This window comes from Bombina bombina, chromosome 3 (assembly GCF_027579735.1).
Source record: "Bombina bombina isolate aBomBom1 chromosome 3, aBomBom1.pri, whole genome shotgun sequence".
NCBI classification, from domain to species: domain Eukaryota; kingdom Metazoa; phylum Chordata; class Amphibia; order Anura; family Bombinatoridae; genus Bombina; species Bombina bombina.
The window spans coordinates 209,207,000-209,227,492 of record NC_069501.1 but is presented as its reverse complement, the minus strand read 5'-3'; the positions used below and the strand labels follow the sequence as shown (position 1 = coordinate 209,227,492).

The window sequence follows — 20,493 nt, the reverse complement described above, 5'->3', positions numbered from 1 at the left end:
ACCTGATTCATATCTGTACCTAATTGTTCTCAGCAGAAGACAGAAATATAAAAACTAGTTCAAATATGGTGGTGTCCATTCATTTATAGAAACTAGAAAACTTTATACAAAATAAACTTTTAAACTTATTTCTTCAATCTAATTGTAAACATATTATTCTAAGGCTAATCTTTGCTTTGAATCAGTGACGTGCGGTGACATCAGAGGCTGGTGAGGCAGTGGCTAGGATATGCCTTCATTCTTTAGATATCCTTTGTTGAATAAATAGCAATGCACATGGGTGAGCCACTCACATGAGGTATCTATGTGCAGCCACCAATCAGCAGCTACTGAGCATATTTAGATATGATTTTCAACAAAGGATATCAAAAGAATGAAGAAAATTAGATATGAGATGTAAATTGGAAAGTTATTTAAAATTGCATGCTCTTTCTAAATTATGAAAGAAAACATATGGGTTTCATGTCCCTTTAAATGGTGTCTTGGAAAACTGGTCAACTTAGTAAACATCTGATTTTAGTCTAAAAGGGTTGTAACAGAAACTCTTGCCAGATAACACAATGCTTGCTCTGATTATGAGATCTAGAAATCCATGCTCATTAAAATATGTTTAAAACAGGGGGGCAGAGCCTGCAGCTGAAGCTAATGGACGCATATTCTTTGAGCTCCTGGAGCAGGGCTCAATAAAACATTATCTTTTTGCTAATAAGGCGATTAAATTTGCTTATGTAATATCAACATTGGATGCATAACCACCGTTGACTTTGAACATAATTAAAAATACAAAGGTTGGCGACTTTGACAGGAGAGGAGTTTTAGTGTTGCGAGCAGTGACTTATTGTTGTAAGACGCCTGAAGTTGAAAAGATAATCAGGTATCTGTGACTGTTCTGATCGATCATGGGAGCAATACGAGCACTCCTCTACAAGTTCGATCAACAGATGAGCAATCATTTTGCTGAGCTCATTTCTCTCGTTAGAGATGCACGCGCCAAAGAGGATTATGCAGCACCCAAAATGGCGGAGAGCCGAGATGTTCTTAGACTGGCCGAGAAACAAATCAAGCCTATGGAAAGTGGCTACTGCACAATTTCTAACTCTGAACGCTGCCCAACTCAGCCTGGGATATTTGAGGCTGATCTTAATGAGCCATCACCTACTGAGGACACGAGTACAATCTACAACCTAACTGGCGGCGAGTCACCAGTAAAACGGCTCTATCCTTATATAACTTTAACCTCTGCTGTTCATCTGGATAAAGTGAGATCCGATATGGCGAAGATGACCTTTAACTCTAAAGCAAAGAAGACAGACGGACGGCTACAAATAGAGCACGGAGCACAAGATCACCGGCTAAGCAATATACACCTTGGGCCGCAACAGACTAAAGCGCATAACTATTTGACCGGGCTGTGTTTCTTGGGGAGCAGCGGTAACAGCAGCAGATCCGACCAGCAAACAAGTCAGTTTTCATGTCCGTATCCCTACCTGTCTACTGGGACTGATCTTATGGCGCCCCTAGGCTATGCCTGCCATCCTATTTTACAGCATGCCCTCCAGGTTCTTTTGCGGCGGACATTAGATCTGAGGTCTGGAGTGGGGTAAACTTTTTTCAGCTGATAGTCTATGCTGGAATGTGATTCATGGTTAGTCATGCCCGGCCACATAGCTATTGATCTATAATAGGGTGCAGAAGAATTTGCAACTAATGGACTGAATGATGGTTCTCTAGGGAATCTGAGAACGTGGCCTACCAACTATAAAAATGTGGCTCAAATGACTCTGTTTACCTATTTCATTATTTTATGATTGGTTAAAAATATTTAGTTGTAAGCTCACAACTTTTTAGTTAAGTTTTACACAGGATGCTAGCTTGTTTCTTATATGTGTTTATACTTTGCCCTGCACATTTAACACTGGCTACACATTCCCACTTATTCTTTATACGAGTCTCCCCTCTTAAAATAACTCATGGGTTATATGTTAGGTTCAGACACAATTCTGGCATGCTTTGAATAGTAGATTCACAGTTAATTAGAGATCTGTGGAAACTATACATAGTTAGTGTGAATTGACTAGAACAATTGTTATGCATTCTACAAACCTCAGGCTTGCTAATTAAGGTTCATAGCTTAGTTGTAATTACAGAATTTATGCACTGTATACATGTAAATGCCTATATGTTTGCTAGTTACTATACATTACTTATTCTCTTCTATAAGAGGCCTTTTTCCCCAAAGTTACGCAAGGATTCTATGCTAGACTATGATGTATTCCTTGCGTGCTTGTAAAGCACGTTATTTCTGTTAAGTTAAATTAACCCACTTCTAGCCAGGGTGCTCTCAATGAAAGTTAGATCTACTGTAAGTCCTGGTCTTTAGAAAATGGTTGCAGTTTGCACTGCTAGCTCTGTAAGTATCATAAGCACTAGTAATTAATGTGACATGTACTTTGTCCTTACCTCCACTGTCTCTACACATACTGGACATATGCCACATAATACATTTCTGCTTTAAACCATATATATTCGGTAGCATTTTGGTATTCCACTGCTCCCAAGAGCTGCTATGGCCCTGAATTAAGATATTTTAGGAATTCTTTTATCCCTACCTGACTAAGTCATATATAATTTAAGTATCAACCTTAGAGTTTTCCTGTAGAGCCCTTCTTGCAGTAATCTGTTGCTGCCTTATAACGATAACAAGCCAGCTATGGGTTACGTTTATCCAGCCCTGCTATGTAATGACAATATAGTGCATATATGACAATATCAACTTCACTGTACTGTGGCATTAGCATGCTTTTATAAGTGTATAGTCTACATATAGTGGATATGTTTGTTCTGCAATCAGGACATCTTATTAGTATATTACACTTGATGCACAAGATATAACTGTTTCGTATCTTCTCAACTGTTATTAGACACCAGAATGAGAAATGTTTGTTCTTATATTTACAAGACATAACTGTTTAATATCTTCTCAAATGTTATAAGGATGGTGTAATATGTATCGTACTCCATTTCCACTAGTCGACACGTTTGCCACGCAATGTTTGGATAAGTTTATATATTACCTGTTTCATTACTCTTTCGGTCAGTTCTAAACTCCTATGTGAAGTGCTATCACTGTGACATATATGCATTTCTTTGTAGTTTATGTAACTTTTGAGCCTCCCTGAATGAATCAGCAGAGTAACCTTTTGCCACTATTTAGCTACTCCACCTAGTGTTATGATGTCACTTTGCCCCTCCACTTACTCCTGAGTAGACTAATTCTCTAAGGCATATCTAATTTATCTTATCTTCTTAATATTCCAGAAGCCAGACCTACGGTCTCTACGTTCGGGCTCTCCCAAGCCCACCCCAGGTACCCGGTACCCTATGCTACTTATACTTACTTATATATGGCTCCGCCCTCCCACCCCTTTTCCTATACATATAGCGGTGCTTACCCGCTGAATATCCCCCTCCCCCTATATATCTCGGCCCAAGAGTGGCTGATACTTATGCTAGCCCTCCACAGGCTGATATTTTGGTTTTAGGTAATATTTTATTAGAATGTGGAGTTCATACGCTGATATTATAAAAAGAAGTTCTATTCTATCTCGCCCTAGATATTGTCTATCTTCATAACTGGACTTGAAATATATTTTATCTTGCTGTATATGCATATTGCTTTCTCAATAATGCCTGTGTATAGACAATGTATTATTCTCTTTGTTGTAACTTCTACCTTAGGGCGAGTCCTTGTTTAGATGATATATGCTTTAACTTCAATAAAAAAAATATTTTCAAAAAAAATATGTTTAAAACATACTTTTTACTTTAATGCTGCAAATTATGCTTATAGATTCTTTCATTATTCAGTAAATATAAAAATGTCTTGATCCAGTGGCGGCTGGTGACATTTAAAGATGGTGGGGCGCTTGACCCCGCCCCTTTAAATAAAGCCACACCATCAGAGAGAGAGAAAGAGAGAGACACAATCACACACAGAGGGTTAGAGAGAGAGAGAGAGAGAGAGAGAGAGAGAGAGAGAGAGAATCACACACAGATGGTTAGAGAGAGAGAAATAAATATATATATAGAGAGAGAGACACAATCACACACAGAGGGTTAGAGAGAAAGAAAGACACAATCACACACAGAGGATTAGAGAGAAAGAAAGACACAATCACACACAGAGGGTTAGAGAGAAAGAGAGAGAGAGACACACAATCATACACAGAGGGTTAGAGAGAGAGAGAAAGAGAGAGACACACAATCACACACAGAGGGTTAGAGAGAGAGAAAGAGAGAGACAATCACACACAGAGGGTTAGAGAGAGAGAATAAATATATATATATATATATATATATATATATAGAGAGAGAGAGAGACACACAATCACACACAGAGGGTTAGAGAGAAAGAAAGACACAATCACACACAGAGGGTTAGAGAGAAAGAGAGAGAGAGACACACAATCATACACAGAGGGTTAGAGAGAAAGAAAGACACAATCACACACAGAGGGTTAGAGAGAAAGAGAGAGACACACAATCATACACAGAGGGTTAGAGAGAAAGAAAGACACAATCACACACAGAGGGTTAGAGAGAAAGAGAGAGAGAGACACACAATCATACACAGAGGGTTAGAGAAAGAAAGACACAATCACACACAGAGGGTTAGAGAGAGAGAGAGAGAGACACACAATCATACACAGAGGGTTAGCGAGAGAGAGAGAGACACAATCACACACAGAGTGTTAGACAGAGAGACACAATCATACACAGAGGGTTAGAGAGAGAGAAAGAGAGAGAGACACAATCACACACAGAGGGTTAGAGAGAGAGATAGAGAGAGAGACACAAATCACACACAGAGGGTTAGAGAGAGAGAGAGAAAGAGACACAATCACACACAGAGGGTTAGAGAGAGAGAAAGAGAGAGACACAATCACACACAGAGGGTTAGAGAGAGAGAGAAAGAGAGAGACACAATGACACACAGAGGGTTAGAGAGAGAGAGAAAGAGAGAGACACAATCATACACAGAGGGTTAGAGAGAGAAAGAGAGAGAAACACAATCACACACAGAGGGTTAGAGAGAGAGAGAGAAAGAGAGAGAGACACAATCACACACAGAGGGTTAGAGAGAGAGAGAGAGAGAGACACAATCACACACAGAGTGTTAGAGAGAGAGAGACAAAGATAGAGAGAGACACAATCACACACAGAGGGTTAGAGAGAGAGAGAGAGACAAAGATAGAGACACAATCACACACAGAGGGTTAGAGAGTGAGAGTGAAAAAGAGAGAGACACAATCATACCCAGAGGGTTAGAGAGAGAGAGAGAGAGAGAGACACACACACAATCACACACAGAGGGTTAGAGAGAGAGACACACAATCACACACATAGGGTTAGAGAAAGAGACACAATCACACATAGAGGGTTAGAGAGAGAGAGAGAAAAAGAGAGAGACAATCACACACAGAGGGTTAGAGAGAGAGACAATCACACACAGAGGGTTAGAGAGAGAGAGACAATCACACACAGAGGGTTAGAGAGAGACACACACAATCACACACAGAGGGTTAGAGAGAGAGAAAGAGAGACACAATCACACACATAGGGTTAGAGAAAGAGAGACACAATCACACACAGAGGGTTAGAGAGACACATAAGGGATGAGAGAGTCAGAGGGGGAGGAAGAGAGACAGAGAGAGAAAGAGACCATGGGGGAGAACGACACATAAGGAGAGAGATTTATAGATAGAGAGAGAGAGAGAGACACACACACACACAAGGGGGGGGGGAGAGGGACCACTGCATTTTTAAGTAATAAAACAGCAGAGCTACAGAGAGTTCATAAAATGAGACTATAAATTAGTGTGAAGTACAGAGGCAAGCTGCTAGTGTACATTTTGAGTAAACAAAATACAAAAACGATCATTAAACTGCTGTAAAAGAGTAAAACAACAAAAAACACTAAACCACATTCATTAAATTATAATTTTCAGTAACAGAATTCCTTTCAATAAAATCTAATGCTGCAGCACTTACTTTAATAAAATGTGGCTAAAACACTGCTCTCTCTGCATCTCTTCTCTTCTTGCTCTGTAAGGATTCAGGAAGTGACAGTGGAACATTCCACTGCACTTAGAGGGGAAAAACAGAACTCTCTTTTTCACTTTAGCAAAGCTAGCAGCTTCACAGGACAGCAGCAAAATAAATGAAAGTTGTTTTTTTCCGTTTTTGTTTTGTTTTATATGATTTAACATCCAGCACCAACCCTAAGTTCCACTTACTAATGCCTCTCACTGGATTGGGTCAGCCCAAATAGGACTGCCTCAAATAAGCAGTTAATGGGCCATGCAATGATCTTAACCACTTTTATCCAATAGATGGCGCAGCATGTTGTGTAATGGTGGGCAGACCTGCTTGTGCCTCTCTGTAGCTGTGAAAAAAAAAATGCTGGGGGAAAAAATTGCAATTTTTTATTTTTTTTAAAGCCAATAAAAAAATATATATTTTTGCCCATATGAGAGGTGAAGCATTGCCTCACCTGCCTCTTGTGACTGCACATCACATATATATATATATATATATATATATATATATATATATATATATATATATGTATATATATATATATGTCTGCTAAGCCGATCACAAGAGACGTGTGTAGCCTACCTAGATATGCTTTTCCACAAAGGATACCAAGAGAACAAAGTACATTTAAAGAAATAAGTACATTGAGAAGTCTCTTAAAATTGCATGCTCTCTCTGCACCACAAACGTTTAATTTTGACTTTCATATCCCTTTTTTAAATTCTTAGGATAGCCTTATGTATACCCCATACATTGTTGAATTTTCTTAAAATCATTGCCCAAACCACCTTTAATGGTACTCTATTCTACGCAGCCCACTTTTAAGTGCTTTTTATGAAAAATGCTTTCAGCCTCATATTAAACAGTGGATACATGCTAGACATAATGATATATTCATAATGAAACCCATATGCAAATTTAAATAACTTTCCAATTTACATCTAATATCTAATTTTCTTCATTATTTTGATGTCCTTTGTTGAAAATCATATCTAAATATGCTCAGTAGCTGCTGATTGGTGGCTGCACATAGATACCTCATGTGATTGGCTCACCCATGTGCATTGCTATTTCTTCAACAAAGGATATCTAAAGAATGAAGGCGTATCCTGCCACTGCCTCACCAGCCTCTGATGTCACTGCACGTCACTGGATCTCGTGACCATGCTTTTGTATATGATGGTAACTCTGAAATTGTATCTGTCATTATTATTTTATATATATAAGTGATAGTGTGCCTTTTGTTGGTAAGTTCCCTGAACAAAGTATTTCAAAAGGGGACCTTTGTTTAGTTAAATCCTGTTTCTTTAGATGTGTAGTTAAAAAAGATTTGAGCTGAAAATATCTAAACCAAGGGTTAAATATCTTCACCCCATTATTAATTCTAATTTTGATTTTAGAGTATTTCCATTCATAAATATATAGAATGGTAGTGAATCATCCAAAGTTTGTATATTGATTTCTCCTATATATTCACTAAATGATAAGGAATCATCCAATATAATAGGTGTGAGTGGAGATGGAATAAGTTGAGTAAGGTACCGTACAATAAAGCCTAAACTCAGATGTTTAACACTGGCTAATAATTGGTGACATTATTTGTTTAAAGTCTGAATGCTTCTCAGTTGAATTTTTTACTGAACACATCTATTTAGTGTTCTTAACCCCTTAAGCCTGGGCATTTCAGACTAAAAGACACCCAAAAGACCATAGAATTTTAAGCATTTTTGCTATCACTCCATTTCAACAGAAGTAGAGCCTTATTTTTTTATTTGTTTTTATTTACCTATCAAAACTATATATATATTTTTTTGGAGTAGAAAGCCCAAGGTATTGATCTAGGCCCATTTTGGTATATTTCATGCTACCGTTTCGCTTCAAAATGCGATATTTAAAAAAAAAAGTTAATTTTTTCACAAACTTTGGGGTTCTTACTGATATTATTTACATACCGCTTGTGCAGTCATAACACAAATGGATTTAAAAGCTTCTCTGGGATCCCCTTTATTCAGAAATAGCAGACATGCATGGCTTTGCCATTGCTTTTTTGTAATAAGAAGACCGCTAATTGCAGCCGAGCACCACACTTCTGAATTTCCTGGCAGTTAAGGAGTTAATCAGGTAGCTTGTAAAGTTAAGTTTAGCTGTAGTGTAGAGATTACCCTTCCACCTGATCCCCCCCCCCCCATCCCTACCTGTTCCCTTCTAAACAGCTTTCTTCCCTTTCTCACCCCCCACTGGTCCCCACCATCTTAGGTACTGGCAGACAATCTGCCAATGTGAAATTTTAGTCCTTTTTTTATTTTTTGCAGTATAGGAGTATCCCTTTACCTTCCCACCTCCCTATCCCTCCCAAACAGCTAACTAACCCTTCCCCTCTCTGACTTCTGTCCACCATTATAGGTACAGGCAGCTGAATGCTAGTACCCAGTTTAATATAAATGTATGTTTTTATTTACTTTAAAACAAAAAAATGTAGTGTAGCAGTCCCCCCCTCAAAGCGCCCCCCTCTCCCCTCTAATTACCCTTCTCCACTGTAGGGTTTTCCTCTCCCTCCCTCCTGCTCTCAGTGTGGATTTTTTTCTGCAATGTAGCGGTCCAGAATCTTCCCGCCCCTCCCTTCTCCCTCCAGCGATGGGCCGCCCATATATGCACATATCCTACATTAGTGGGAGCTAGCTGGTAATTGGTGCCTCTACACACTGCCCCTTGTGATTGTCTGGTTAGATGTATTCAGTAAGCTCCCAGTATTACATTGCTACTTCTTCAACAAATGATATAAAGAGAATGAAGCAAATTTGATAATAGAAGTAAATTGAAAGGTTGATTAAAATGATATGTTCCATCTAAATCCTACAAGAAACAAATTGGGTTTGATTTCCATTTAATACTCTGCAGTAGGTATAACAAATCATATGGAACACATCAATGGGAAACAACACATTTTAATTTTATAGTACAGTGTCCATTTAACCAAGTGCCTTGGCCTGGTCCATTAAAAATAGAGCATTTTGGCTATAATTACCAAAGGTATGTTTGGAAAAAAGGGGGAAGCATTTGAAGAAAAAAAAAACATGTTGCCACCTTTAAAGCTTATAGGTGGGTCTACTATGCATGAGGGTTGTGTGGATTCCAGTGGCACTGGAAACATTGTAAAGGTAGAGGGATGAATAGATTCTGCTAAATATCAACAAATCCTGGAAGCTAATGTCCTATAGTTAGTGAACAAGCTAAAGCTGAAAAGAGGTGAAATATTCTAACAAGACAATGATCCAAAAAAAAAACACATCTAAGTCAACCATTAACTACTTTTAAGAAACTAAAAATTAGGGTTTTAGAATGACCTTCACAGTTCCCAGACTGCATGAGAAACAGACGTAGTGTATTCATGAACTGGAAATATTCTATGAGGAAGATTGGGGAAATATTCATATAGAATGAATAGAAAGACTTAACTAACTACTGTCAGGGTTTTTTCCCTATTTTGTTTGTCATGTGCTGCTGGCAGCCATTTTACTCGTCTCTCTTCCTGACTATGGTGCATTGTGGGGGATGCTGCTCATTTCCTGCAATTCCTTTTATGGCCAGACTGGTGTGCATCATCTGTGTGAGACAGGATGCAGTCTCAGAATTGTGATGTCATCACTTATTATTTAAAGGGCCTCTGTTCAGTATGCTTTGCCTTTGCGTTGTCTCAGACCTGTTTGTGAGAGCTCCTGTGTATTACCTGGCTGCCTGACGTCCTTCCTGGTTCCTGATCCCTGGCTTGTTCCTGACTCTGCTGTTTTCCTTGTTCCTGATTCCAGCTCGACTGACTATTCGCTTTGGCTCCTGACTCGGCTCGTCTGACTACCAGCTCTGGTTTTGACTCCAGGCTTGTTATTTGACTTGTGGACTTTTTATTATTTTTTTGTTATTAATAAAGGTGTGATTATTTTTGCACTTCTCGTCTCAGTCTGATTCCTGACACTACTTAAAAGCATTTGGAGGCTGCGATTTATACCAAAGTAAACGTTACTAAGTATTGACTGGAAAGTTACCAAACCTTTGCATATATGTCCAGTTTAATTTTTGAATCATTTAAATTTAGCAAATAAATATCAACTGTTATATATGTGTAAGAATATATAACCATAGTGCTGCCATTTTGTATCTAAGAAGCCATGATGAACTAATTATGAACTGTTGTACTGATATTGAACTGTTGTTTTTTCTGTATTTTGCTATATGACATCTGTTCTTTGGGGAGTAACATCCTTATCTTGTTACTAACGTAACCATGCAGCCAAGAGCATTTTTCCTATATTATCTTGTTGTTCAAGGATGAATGTCTCCAGTCTTATACAAAGGATTTTCTGTCTGTTAAGTTGTATTACCTAATTTGTAATAGGGGGCGTGTATGAAGACCCTCTGTGTCGTTACATGTATGTAAGGTAATTCTTGCTCTCCAAGGACTTGAATGTGAAATACTCAATTGCAGTGATAAGTGTAACATACTGATTATTATTATGAAGATTATGAAGTGGTCCCCCCCCCCCGCGCGCGATCTGAGACCTGTAAATAAATTTATGTCTTTTCAATTAGAAAAGCAGCAAAACATATTATTTCGCTAGTGTTGCCTAAACTTTTGCATACAAAACCCTATAAATTTTCTTTCATGATTCAGATAGAGAATACAATTTTAAACAACTTTCAAATTTACTTTTATTATCAAATTTGCTTCATTATCATGTATCCTTTACTGAAGGGACACCATTGCACTACTGGCAGCTAGCTGAATACATCTAGTTAGCCAATCACAAAGCTGACTTAACCTGAACATCTCTATGTAAAAAAGAAAGATATTTTACCTCAAAATGTCCTAAGTATTCACACCCCATTGTAAAGAGACTCTAAGCAGCAAATCAGTATGCCTGTCTCGGGACTTGCAAGGGAGCCTGCCTTATGCACACACATATTATTTCCCTATTCAGTTTAAGGACTTTTACTATGAAATCTCATGAGATCAAAGTAAAAAAAGAGTCAATTACCTCAGCACTGCTGATGCTGATTGGCTGCTGTTCATTTCTCCCTGTTTTATTTTTTTTACCTGTAGCTGGGCAGTAACTGAAATATAACTTTTTACAGAACACTAACTCTAATGAGCTGAGGAAATTGTGAGGTAAAATATCTTCCTTTTTTACATAGAGATGTTCATGTTATTTTCATGTCTGCTTTTTAGTTATGCTGCATCACTTTCAATTGATTTAGCATATGAGTATTATGTCCCTTTAATTTATTTTATCAGTTTAACCCCTTAATGACCACAGCACTTTTCCATTTTCTGTCCGTTTGTGACCAGGGCTATTTTTACATTTCTCCTGTGTTTGTGTTTAGCTGTAATTTTCCTCTTACTCATTTACTGTACCCACACATATTATATACCGTTTTTCTCGCCATTAAATGGACTTTCTAAAGATACCATTATTTTCATCATATCTTATAATTTACTATAAAAAAATTATAAAATGAGGAAAAAATGGAAAAAAACACTTTTTCTAACTTTGACCCCCAAAATCGATTACATATCTACAACCACCAAAAAACACCCGTGCTAAATAGTTTCTAAATTTTGTCCTGAGTTTAGAAATACCCAATGTTTACATGTTCTTTGCTTTTTTTGCAAGTTATAGGGCCATAAATACAAATAGCACTTTGCTATTTCCAAACCACTTTTTTCAAAATTAGCGCTAGTTACATTGGGACACTGATATCTTTCAGGAATCCCTGCATATCCATTGACATGTGTATATTTTTTTTTAGAAGACATCCCAAAGTATTGATCTAGGCCCATTTTGGTATATTTCATGCCACAATTTCACCGCCAAATGCGATCAAATAAAAAAAATGTTCACTTTTTCACAATTTTTTTCACAAACTTTAGGTTTCTCACTGAAATTATTTACAAGCAGCTTGTGCAATTATGGCATAATTGGTTGTAAATTTTTCTCTGGGATCCCCTTTGTTCAGAAATAGCAGACATATATGGCTTTGGCGTTGCTTTTTGGTAATTAGAAGGTCGCTAAATGCCACTGCGCACCACACGTGTATTATGCCCAGCAGGGAAGGGGTTAATTAGGGAGCATGTAGGGAGCTTTTTGGGGTAATTTTAGCTTTAGTGTAGTCTTGTAGACAACCCAAAGTATTGATCTAGGCCCATTTTGGTATATTTCATGCCACCATTTCACCGCCAAATACGATCAAATAAAAAAAAAACTTTACATTTTTCCACAATTTCAGGTTTCTCACTGAAATCATTTACAAACATTTTGTGCAATTATGGCACAAATGGTTGTAAATGCTTCTCTGGGATCCCCTTTGTTCAGAAATAGCAGACATATATGGCTTTGGCATTGCTTTTTGGTAATTAGAAGGCCGCTAAATGCCGCTGCGCACCACACGTGTATTATGCTCAGCAGTGCAGGGGTTAATTAGGGAGCTTATAGGGAGCTTGTAGGGTTAATTTTAGCTTTAGTGTAGTGTAGTAGACAACCCCAAGTATTGATCTAGGCCCTTTTTGGTATATTTCATGCCACCATTTCACCGCCAAATGCGATCAAATTAAAAAAAATAGTCAACTTTTTCACAAACTTTAGGTTTCTCACTGAAATTATTTACAAATGCCACTGCGCACAATACGTGAATTATGCCCAGCAGTGAAGGGGTTAATTAGGTAGCTTGTAGGGAGCTTGCAGGGTTAATTTTAGCTTTAGTGTAGAGATCAGCTTCCCACCTCACACATCAGACCCCCTGATCCCTCCCAAAGAGCTCTCTTCCCTCCCCCACCCCACAATTGTCCCCGCCATCTTAAGTACTAGCAGAAAGTCTGCCAGTACTAAAAAAAAAGGTATCTTTTTTTAATTTTTTTAGCATATTTACATATGCTGTTGTTTAAGATCCCCCCTTAGCCCCCAACCTCACTGATACCCCGCAAAACAGCTCTCTAACCCTCCCCCTCTGCCTTATTGGGGGCCATCTTGGGTACTGGCAGCTGTCTGCCAGTACCCAGTTTGCAAATAAAATGCTTATTTTTAATTTTTTTCCCTTTTTTCTGTAGTGTAACTTCCCCCCCCCCTCAAGTCCAATCTCCCACCCGCTCCCAGATCCCTTAGATTTATTTTTTATATATATATTTACCCCCCTTTCAAAAACAATTTTTCTGTAGTGTAGCGGTTCCCACCCGCTCCCTCCCCGTGCACGCGCCCGCTCGCCTCCTCCCGTGCACGCGCGCCCCCGGCGATCCCGCCCCCCTCTCTCACTTAGACCTCATCGATGGCCGCCCACCCGCCTCCCACTTCAGCTCCCACCCACCAACGAATGCGGTTATCGATGTCCGGTGCAGAGAGGGCCACAGAGTGGCTCTCTCTGCACCGGAGGGGTAAAATTTGTTATTGCAGGATGCCTTGATATCGAGGCATCCTGCAATAACCGGAAAGCAGCTGGAAGTGATCAGGATCGCTTCCAGCTGCTTTCCAAACCGAGGACGTGCAGGGACATTTTTTTAGAGGACGTACCCTGCACGTCCTCGGTCGTTAAGGGGTTAAATATTATGTCCCTTTAAGTTCACTTTAATGTTAGCATGTTCAGTGGCTACTCTAATTTACACAATAGGAACATTATGAAAATACTTAAAGGGATACGTAACCCAAAAATGTTCTTCCTAAGCTTACATCACTGCTTTTCAATAAAAGATACCAAAAGGACAAAGAAAATGTGATAATAAAAGTAAATTAGAAAGTTGTTTAAAATCATACAGTATTCGCTATCTCAATTATGAAAGAAAAAAATTGGGTTTCATATTCACTTATATGAAGATCTTAAAGCGGATCTGTGGTATACTGTTAGATTTTAACAGCTTATATGAGGAAACACATTAATAATATTTTGTTTTTCATAATTAACACATATTTATAGAATATATATATATATATATATATATTTAATCGAGCCACTCAATAACAATAAATTGATTACATAGTCTAAAAATATATTGCGTTAACTTCTTTACAACGGAACGTCTTGACTATTGTTGCAAGTTTCCGTCGGATATCTTTCACTGAAGCACTTCCGGGATGCTGACAGCCGTGCTAATTTTGGTGCTTGTTTTGTCGTTTTTATGTAGCCGGTGGAGAGATGCTCTGTCCAGCCGGACTAGTGATCTGTTACTGAGGATGGAGGCCGTGGCACCGCTGCTGCTCATCGCGCACCCGGATGATGAGTGCATGTTTTTTGCACCAACTATCCTTGGCTTGCTCAGGCAGCGGCGCCCGCTCTCTGTGCTCTGCTGTTGCACAGGTACGGACAGAGGAAGTGAACTTACCCCAGCTGGCCTCTTGTGCGCCAACATCTTTTGATGATCGTGTTTTTTAATCATCCGTTCTGCTTTTGGCTGTAAATCATATCTAAGTAAAAATAAATAAAGAATAACAAAACAAAAATTTGTATGTAACATGTCAGCTAAAGGAGCTAATAAGTGCTTAGGGAACCCCAGTTTGCGATGCTTACATTTAATATATATATATATATATATATATATATATATATATATATATATATATATATATATATATATATATAAATAAATCCCACTTTCTGGGTCATAAAAGTATGTCTGGCTCCTACATTTTAAACAGATTTGTCGACCCCTGCTTTTACTAAAGAATGCCAAAATAAAGTATTTTTGTCTATGCTTATAAAAAATAAATATATATATTTATATATATCAATAAAAATTACTTTGTCTAAAAAATTAGGCTTTATTTTTTGTATTATAGACTTGTTTGTAAAAATACTTAATTTAAAAATGTTAACTTTTATTGTATGCATTGAGTTCATTGCAATAGTAGACCATGTTGCACTATGCATACATTTTTGTCAATATTTGTAGTAATTTCGTGTATTGTTGACTAAATATTTGTATTTCATTGTTTCAGATTGAATTGACATGGTAGTGATAATTATACATCAATATACCTTTTCCTGAGCCCTACTTTAAACTCAAAGCTATTATTGATTAAAAACAATATGCACATTAATTTTTCTATTTTAAACTTATATTATGTGCAGGGTGAAGTCCAGCTCTAAGTTTGCAAAGCTTGTTGTGAAACAGCCAATTAAAATGAGTAATCCCTGAACCTTTGCATTGAATGTGAGTGAGCTGCTGAGATTTTTATCCACTTTGTTGATAATACAATACTTTCTTTGTAAGAACTACTTGCAGGGCCCATACAAACTTTAATTTACATGCATTAAAGTGCAGTGAAATGTGAGATCAAAACTGCATGCACACAGTAATTTATAGAAATAACTACTGATCATGCACAAAGTCAAGAATTAAAAAAAAAGTTCTCATGAGAATTTGATTATTTTTTGTAATTAGACATCATACTAGCTTTATTATTGCTAAGAGAAATTACCTGGTTAGAAAGATAGTTGCATTTGTTATATCTTTAGCCTGCAATGTTATTATAATCTTATTTAACCACCTTGTTAATTTGGTGTCTAAATATTGCTTTTAATTAAGGAAATCCATGACACACCATGGGCAGAGTGTTGCTGCTTGGCAGTTTGCCTTGGATATCTGCTTAATGTTATGAAACACTTCTTGCCAGACTGATCCATGTCCTTTATATATTGGCTATGGGTGCAGACATTGTTTTTGATTTTCTGCTACAAGGCTCGTCACAAAAACAGTACTTGTACTCATTATGGAAGGTATTCATTTGCTGACCATCATTTTGAATTTGACTTGATAAGGATCAATTATTTTTTCTTTGAATAACTTTGACTGTTGCAGGCATCTCCAGGAATTGTGAGCAATGGCAGGTACTTTGATTTACAGGGAAGCGAACAAGTTTGCACCTTAAAGGGACATGAAACCCCAAAATCTTCTTTTATCATTCAGATAGTGTGCAATTTTAAATAAGTTTCTTATTTACTGCTACTATCAATTTTCTTCGTTCTCTTTGTATCTTTTGTTGAAAAAGCAGGGAAGTATGCTTAGGAGCTGTCCCATTTCTGGTGCACTCTATAACAGCAGTTTTGCAAGAATGTTATCCATTTGCAAGATCACTAAAGGGCAGCACTATTTCCTGCATTGTGGTGCTCCAGATGCCTAACTAGGTATCTCTTCAACACAGAATATCATGGGAACAAAGTAAATTGAAAACTTTTATAAAATTGTTTGCTCAGTCTGAATTACAAAACATTTTTTTTTGGGTTTCATATCCCTTTAATACATTTTCCCTTTGAATGCTTGCGGTGTTCATTGTAAATGTTATCCCTTTGCAAGAGGTGGTATCGTCATTGGCATTTTAATTATACATTAAAATATGCGTGACGAAGTTGTCTTTTTTTCAGTCATATTCACGTTTAGCTATATGCTAACTGTTGCTTATTATACAGTACTATATATTACTGAAAGGCAGTAACACAAGATCATTTGGCATACACCTGACAATATTTGTAATTAAATGGGTGTCGATTGTTAGTCATTTGAAGATTTAAACTAGTGAAACATAAACTCAGTTTTGTTGGAGAAAATGTATTTTAATTATTTTATTTGCAAGTCTCTCTTTGTCCTTTTTGCTAAAGGGATAAACATAAACACCCCTGTGCCACCTTCATAGAAAGACGCCTGTATCTCAGTTCTTTATACATTTGCAGCATACGCTATACAGGGGGAATGCTGGCCTCTCCTCAGTGCTTGGTTGTTTCATACAGGAAGTACACTACTACGCCTTCTTGGCTCTGCCTCTGACCTGACCCTCTGTACCTGATTTGCTGATACTATAAGTATTGTTCACTATCCACCACACCTAATCTGCTAAACCTGACCAGTTGATTCACTTCTCACCATTCTCACACTCTGGACCTGTTGATCCTGCCTTTAGTTTATTTTGCATTTACTACTCGTGTTTTCTGGTCTTTGTCTAGTTTAGACCTCCTGTTGATCCTCATACCTTGGTTGCTGTTGTTTTTTCTTCTGGCTCTTGCATTGTATCCACTTGCTTTTCTGCATGCTCATCCTAAAGGACCAGTCAACACAGTAGATTTGCAAAATCAACAAATGCAAGATAACAAGACAATACAATAGCACTTAGTCTGAACTTCAAATGAGTAGTAGATTTTTTTTTCTGACAGTTTTAAAAGTTATGTCTTTTTCCACTCCCCCTGTACCATGTGACAGCCATCAGCCAATCACAAATGCATACACGTACCATGTGACAGCCATCAGCCATTCACAAATGCATACACACTTATTCTTGCACATGCTCAGTAGGAACTGGTGACTCAAAAAGTTTAAATATAAAAAGACTGTGCACATTTAGTTAATGGAAGTAAATTGGAAAGTTGTTTAAAATAGCATGCTCTATCTGAATAATGAAAGTTTAATTTTGATTGAGTGTCCCTTAAGACTCTGTCTATTCATTTTCTCCTTCCTTATTCTGGTTTTTCTTTCCTTATCTCTTGTAATTTACATTTGGATTATATATCTTCTCGCTACTATCTGAGGTATATATGAGATAACCTTGTATGTTTGTAAATTACTACAATAAAGCTTATGAAGCAACACCTGACTTGTCTGTTCCTTTCTGACAAACCCAATTCTATATTTAAAATGAAATACTATGAAGACTTTTGACAATTTCATTCTAGTATAAAACTCTTAATGAGGTGGTGTTATGCACCTTGGAATATAGTTTTCAAATCACGCTATGTATAAGCATTAGAACACTGAAGTAGAAATCAAAATTGAAATTACGAAAGTCCCATCTTGGTTGAATAAATGATATTCATGTATCTCATGCTCCACTGGGCCATCATTTTCTGTACAGAGATTTATTTATTATTATTTTTTTTAATTTTTGATCAAAATGATTGAGTAATTTGTGGTGTGTTGGCCAATTACAGAACAGCATGTCACAAAACATCCTGATCATTTTTAATTGTAGAGCTAGTGTTTGTGTCAGAGGTTGTACCAAATACCAGTGTTATGTCTTATGGGCTGCAGTTAGGGTTTGCTACCTCGGCCATGTGTTCCTGGACACTTATTAGTTATACATGCTGCAGGGTGTGCAGGGAGCAACATGAATAGTGCTGTTCAGTGTCACTATTTGTGTGCTGTTTAGTGTTGGAATTCATGTTCCTACCTTCATACCCTGCAGCATGTATAACTCATAAGTGTCCAGGAAAACATGGCTGAGGTGGCAACCCTAGCTGCAGTGGCCTTGCAATTAACTGCTCAGCCATGAGGGAAGAGGGAACCTCATTTTAAAGATTGTCAGCCACCTGGTGAAAATGTACCAAATAGGATTTAGTTCTAAATACAATAGCTCTGCCAATATTCTCCAACAGTCAGTAACTTTAAAGGGATATGAAACCCAACATTTTTATTTCATGATTCAGATAGAGCATGCAATTTTAATCAACTTTCTAATTTACTTTTATAATCAATTTTTTTATCTCTTGGTATCTTTTGTTGAAAAGCAAGAACGTATGCTTAGGAGCCGGCCCATTTCTGGTGCACTATATGGCAGCAGTTTTGCTGGAGCAAGAGCACTAGATAGCCACACTATTTCCTGCCATGTAGTGCCCCAAGTGCCTACCTAGGTATCTCTGCAACACAGAATATCATGGGAACAAAGCACATTTGATAATAGAAGCAAATTGGAAACCTTTTTTTTTTTTTTTTATTGCATGCGCTGTCTGAATCACAAAAGACATTTTTTGGGTTTCATATCTCTTTAAGATGACCTGTTACTGGCATTTTACTGACTTGACATTGTTTAATCACTTTTATATAAGCAAATGGGGATGTTAATCCTAGATGTCAAAATTGCTTGAAAAACACAGAAATCTATTGTTTTAAATGTATTAAATTATTATGGTTTAAAGTGAATAGAAAAGTTATTTTAAAATCATTGTTGTAAACCATTGTTGCTTCACACTGTGATTGTTTAACATTTTTACAGCCATTGTCAATTTAAAGGGACAGTCAAGTCCAAAAAAAAACTTTCATGATTTAAATAGGGCATGCAATTTTAAACAACTTCCCAATTTTCTTTTATCACCAAATTTGCTTTGTTCTCTTGGTATTCTTAGTTGAAAGCTAAAACTAGGAGGTTCATATGCTAATTTCTTAGACCTTGAAGACTGCCTCTAATCTGAATACATTTTAACCACTAGAGGGCATTATTTCACATGTTTCATATAGATAACATTGAGCTAATGCACGTAAAGTGACCTAGGACTGAGCACTGATTGGCTAAACTGCATGTCTGTCAAAAGAACTGAAATAAGGGGGCAGTCAGCAGAAGCTTAGATGCAAGATAATTACAGAGGTAAAAAGTATATTAATATAACTGTGTTGGTTGTGCAAAACTGGCAAAATAAAGGGATTATCTTTCTTTTTAAACAACAAAAATTCTGGTGTTGACTGTCCCTTTAAGAATGTTGACAAAATGCCAACACACCAATTAGTCAACTTGGGTTGATCCCTTTTTTTATTCATATTTAGAATGTAAGACAAAAAAATACATATTTTAGTGGGACATATATTATGCATATAATGTCCCTCTTCAATTTTAGTGACTTTAAATCCTTGCCTATCTGCTATTATCTCATAACAGTCCATGACATGTATCTTAATAGTAATGTATATGTGTGTGCCTATAAATCACAAGATCTTGATATATGCTATTATGCTGAAATATATAAACCAGTCCTACAAAATTATGTACATTGTATTAAAGGGACAGTAAAGTCAAAATTACACTTTCATGATTCAGATAGAGAATGCAATTTTAAATAACTTTCCAATTTACTTTTATCAAGTTTGCTTTGTTCTATTGGTATCTTTTATTAAAGAGTAGAACTAGGTAGGCTCATGGCAGCGGTTTTGCAACATTATATAACAAAGCTACAAATGATGTTGCAAAACACTGCTGCTACAGAGTACTAAAATCACGTGCACACTCCTGAGCTCTTATGAGCCTACTTAGTTTTATTCAATAAAAAAATATCAAGAGATCAAAGCAAATTTGATAAAACAAGTAAATTGGAAAGTTGTTTGAAAATTGCATGCTCTATCTGAATCATGAAATTTAATTTTGACTTTTATTATCTTCTGAATTTTTTTTTTATATCACTATTATAATATTCTGCTAAACTACATCAGCTGCTCAAATTGCTATAACTTTAGTTCACAATAAATGCTCTTTAATTCTAATTTTTTTGTTTGTTTACATATTTTTAGGGTTTATTCTTTAATTGCCTCCCTTTCCTTCATTCCACCGTTCCCTCCCAGTAGCCACCAATGTTCCTTAGGATTTATTTTCTCATTTCCTGAGTTAA

At 37.0% G+C, this 20,493-nt stretch overlaps 1 protein-coding gene across 1 annotated transcript in view; it reads left to right on the top strand.

Annotated features, from left to right (window-relative positions):
• Positions 1-14,210: 14,210 nt before the first annotated feature.
• The window catches only part of PIGL (phosphatidylinositol glycan anchor biosynthesis class L), a 420,271-nt gene continuing 413,988 nt past the window's right edge, over positions 14,211-20,493 (top strand). The window contains exon 1 of the mRNA XM_053706111.1: positions 14,211-14,433. Coding sequence (XP_053562086.1) covers positions 14,211-14,433 — 223 coding nt within the window. The remainder of the gene's footprint in view (positions 14,434-20,493) is intronic.